This window comes from Nannochloropsis gaditana, assembly GCF_000240725.1.
Source record: "Nannochloropsis gaditana CCMP526 unplaced genomic scaffold scaffold416, whole genome shotgun sequence".
Taxonomy (NCBI): domain Eukaryota; class Eustigmatophyceae; order Eustigmatales; family Monodopsidaceae; genus Microchloropsis; species Microchloropsis gaditana.
The window spans coordinates 1-4252 of NW_005803537.1; the positions used below are offsets into that span (position 1 = coordinate 1).

The 4252-nt window shown below is 60.6% G+C and overlaps 2 protein-coding genes across 2 annotated transcripts in view; one reads left to right on the forward strand and one right to left on the reverse strand.

Moving 5' to 3' along the window:
- Positions 1–24: 24 nt before the first annotated feature.
- On the reverse strand, positions 25–513 carry NGA_0408800 (uncharacterized protein; the record flags this gene model as incomplete). The annotated part of the gene is made up of 1 exon (XM_005854698.1): positions 25–513. The coding sequence occupies one exon, from the start codon at positions 511–513 to the stop codon at positions 25–27; it is 489 nt and encodes a 162-aa protein (XP_005854760.1).
- A 1395-nt stretch (positions 514–1908) lies between these two features.
- Positions 1909–4252, forward strand: part of NGA_0408310 (sec14p-like phosphatidylinositol transfer family protein) — a gene marked incomplete at both ends in the record, with an annotated part of 2763 nt that continues 419 nt past the window's right edge. Inside the window, one exon of the mRNA XM_005854693.1 lies at positions 1909–4252. This exon is cut by the window's right edge and continues 166 nt beyond it. Coding sequence (XP_005854755.1) covers positions 1909–4252 — 2344 coding nt within the window.

Below are 4252 nucleotides of genomic sequence, written 5' to 3' on the forward strand. Positions count from 1 at the left end.
CAGAGCTTGCTACAGGCTCGGTGGCTACATTTGACGCATTCCCACCTGCGCCCGTGCTCGCTGCAACAGGCAATGCGTGGACTTCGGAAAATAGCGGACTTCCAACTCGCCGAAGCGCTCGGCGGCCACCGCCCAATTTTGCGCGGCCAAGGCTACATGTGCTTGTACCCAGACCTTCAGCCAGGGCAGCGTCTTGGTCCGCAGGACCTGCCACACGCTATTTTCATCACTGCTCAACCTCCCCCGGGAGTCGACGCTTTCGTAAGCCTGGCTACCTCTGGGTCGACGCGAGGAGCTACCCTTGGCTTCGTCGCTTCCTCCTCGTCCTTTCCCGACCCCTCGCCGTGCCCCTTCCTCGGGCCTTGCCCCACCACAAGGGGCCCATGGCCCGGTCACTAGCCTCCAAATGTCCTCCTCGTCCATGCCTGTCTTCGCCAGTCCAATCAATGCCTCCAACGCTAGGGGATCATGGCCAACAGCATCTTTGTAGGCTGTCTGAGCGTCGTGCTGCATTCCGAGGCGGCGGTACACGTGTCCCAAGGTGACTGCCACTGGAACAGACGATTCTCTTGTCGAGGTGGACACGGAAAGAAGCGCCCGTAAGGCCTGGGAGGGCTTGTTGAGGGAGAGATGACAGCGAGCCTCTTTGAAGTTGATGGGCAGAGAAGGGGGGGGGCAAGGAGGGGATGTGGGGGGAAGGCCGAGCAGTTGAGTTGGAGAGCACCGTAGGGAAGAGGAGGCGGCACACTTCCGGTGGGCATTAGCTTGCTGGTAGAAAGACAGGGCCCGATAGCGTTCACCTTTCCCAACCAAGGAATCGGCGTAAAGCTCGAGAGAGGTAGCATGGAGGTCCCACATAGAAGGGCTATGAGAGATGATCGCGGGGCGAGTACAACAAAGCAGCAAGCCACCAATCAAATCCGCAGAGTCATACAGTTTCTGTCCGATGAGAGACCGAATATAGTGATGGAGGAGACGCACATCCTCTGCATGGTACGTAGCTGTCGCACCCGGGTCTGCCGTCTCGTCGTCCATCGACCGCTCTTGCCTGAGAGCTTCTTTGGTCGGCTGTGCGAAAGATGAGAATTCATCCGCATATATTGATGTGAGGTGTCTCCTGCAGGTGACCAAGTTCAAAAGTCGTGACGGGCAAGCAGTGGTGACTCTCGGCACGTGAGCTGCCCCTGTGCCAGCGGGTTTGAGCCTTGGCGCGAAGGCGGAGGAAGAACAAAGGGGCGGGAAGGGGCAACCGACAGGCACTCCGTCCAGACGACCACGAGTTGAATAACCCAGAAAGGCCGCCCACCTTCGTCTGTTACAATTCGTCGTTCTTCAATTCGCGTGTTTTCAACTTCTAAGCGCGAGCGCGCCATGTCTGGTCTTACAGCAAGCTATTTTTGTCCTCGTGAAAGCGCGTTCCCCCATCTGGCGGAAATATGTTTCTTCTTGGGCGGCAAAGAAGCGGCTTCACATTTTTCTTTTCATGAAACAATTGTACACCTGATGTGTTTCCTTCTGCAAACTTCGCTTTGTATAGCTCAACACTATTTGACTGATGCAATGGCTTCCCTTTTGCGGCGAATTAAGTGCGCATCTTTGTGTTTCCTTGTGCCATATTCCGTTTGCCGAAAGTGCTTCAACATCACTAATTTTTGAATTTTTTTCTGTTTGCGAGTCATTGACCTTACAAACATCGCGTACCAATGTCACAGACAAATCCTTGAAGCTTTGCGTCTGAAGCTAATCATGCCGGCCTCTTCGTCGCGTCGGTCACCTTCTTTGACCACGAAGACGGTAATTTTGGCCGCTTTGTTCCCTGTCGCGGCCTTAAGCTTCACTTTACCCTTCCGACACCGCCTACGGGAGCCCAACGATGTCCATCACAGCTTTCGTGAAAAAACTCATGCAATGCATCACGGTTCAAATCTTCTCGCCGGAGGGCCTTTGCGAGCAACGGCCTCTGGGGACAGAGGATTCGAGGTTCTAGACGCTGTCCCGGGACTGGCGGAACTCCAGCGTTCCGGCGCGATGACGGACGAGAAAGGAGTATCGTCACCCTATACCGGCACCACATTCGAAGAGGATTTGTTCCTCATTGACAAGGGGACAGATTTGACTGCCTTGTTGGAACCGATGGCGACGAAAGAGTTGTTCTTCGGGGACGGCCAGCCCTCCTTCGTCCCTTTGACCGACTTGTTCGACCAGGGCGTATCGGCCACGGAAGAGGCCGTCGCCAAGGTCAACGCGGACATGAAGGAGGCCCGGGATTCTCGAGGCATCGCTCCTTTCATCCAAGGCCTGCGCAAAGCTATCCTGGGCGGCAGCATGGCAGTGGGGAGTGGGGCCCGTCTCTACGCCGGGAGGTTATGCATAGGCGCCACGCAGTACGTCTCCTCGCACACCCGGCTCCTCTGCAACGTGGTTGCGCATCTTCTTGACCAAGCGCGGGTCCAAGTGCTGAAGGCACGCCTCATGATGGTTTCGCACCTCGGCGAGTTGCTCTCTCAAGTCGAAGCAGGCTTTCGTCCCAGGCCGACGCGCGTGGGCGACCGATTCACGCGCCCCGGCGCCCGGGCCGAGCCGAGGGCCCTGTCCTCGGAGAGTGAGCAGGTCGGCGTCCAAGCAGTGCTGGCAGTCCTGCGAGCTCGGTGGGCGAAGGCTCGAGCGCTGGCCCGTGCGTACCACGGGGCCGTGCAGGCTGCCGCGGGTGGCAAACTCCGAGGCGCGAGGAGAGCGGTCGAGGCCTGGACCCAGCGCTTGGGGCGGCGGGGAGAGGGGGCGGCAACGCAGTGGCCAGGCCAGGTGCAGAAGGCGTTGCGTCGATCCCTCTTGAAAGGTGGGCGGTTGGTCTCACACCTCAAGGCCCGGGGAGTGGAGCGATGGGTCCTCGGGGAACGTGGCGGGAAGGGCCTGATGGTGGAGAGGCAGGCGGACAAGGACGTCGGCCGTGGAGTGAGCGGCGTTGTTTCTGGTTTCAGCGAGCACGCGATGAAGGCAGAGGAGGCGCTCTCGCTCCCTGTCTCGGCGCCCGCACTCCCGGTTCCCCTGCCCGTGTTCCCTATGGCCCATGTCTTGGGAGGGAGCGACGAGTTAACCCTGCGGCGGCGGGAGGAGCAGGGGGTGCTACTGCTAGTGCCCTCTTTTGACGATGAGCCTCGGATGAACGAGGAGGAGGTGGTGGTGGGAGAGGCGGAGGAGGAAGTAGACGGCCCGGGGGGCTGGGAGGGCGTGGAGGCGGGAGATGTCTCAGAGGGCGGGGCGGAGGCGGGGGAAGAGAGGGTGGAGGACCTGGAAGTAGTGGAGGTGGGAGACAGGGTGGAGGACGTGATGGAGAGCGGTGTGGAGGAGCAAGGTGGGAGCGAGGAGGAGGAGGGCGAGGACGGCGATGATGACCACTACGACGGGCTGGGGCTGACGACCACGACCAAGCCGCAAGCCGAGTCGGAGGAGGAGGACTGGCAGGAGGCAAGGGAGGAAGAGGCGGCGGAGGGAGGGGCCTGGGTGCTTCGGTTTGGGGGCCGGAGGGTGTCAGACGAGGAGCGCGCGGTGATGGAGAAGCTGCAGGCCCGTCTGGTCATGCTCCCGGAGTCCTTGACGCATTGGGTCTCCCCGGGCGATTTGTTGCGGTACGTGCGCGCTTTCAAGCACGTGGAGGACGCGTGGGTGGCCCTCCGCAAGACCTGCGTCTTTCGGCGGGAGAGGGGTGTGGACGTGGCCCTGCGGCCTGATCTGGCGGAGAAATTCGCGGGCTCGCCGCTGGCCGAGGAGATGTTCTGGATGGGCCTCGACCGCGAGGGAGATCCCGTCCTCGTCTTCCGCACCGCCTTGCACCAACCCGGGCGCTTCACGACGGAGGAGTACTTGGCCTACCTCCTCTACCTGATCGAGAAGGGCCGCGAGCTCTACGGCTTGGGTCAGCGCACCCAGATCTCCTTCCTTGTGGACCGCAAGGGGGGCGGACTGGCCAACCAGGACCCCAAGGTGGTGCTGGCGCTGGTTCCTGTGCTGCAGGCGCACTATCCCGAGTGCTTGAAGAAGACTTTCATCGCGCCCGTCAACGTAATCTTCCAGTTCATCTGGAAGGTGTTCACGCTCGTGCTGGCCAAGGATACAGCGAACAGGGTCCGGCTGCTTTCGGCGGGGGACCTCGCGCGCGACGGAGGGGGTCTGCGTGAGGTTTTTTACGACGGACAACTGATGAAGCACTTGGGAGGGACTCTGGAGGGGTACGAGAAGGGGGGGAGGGGGGAAG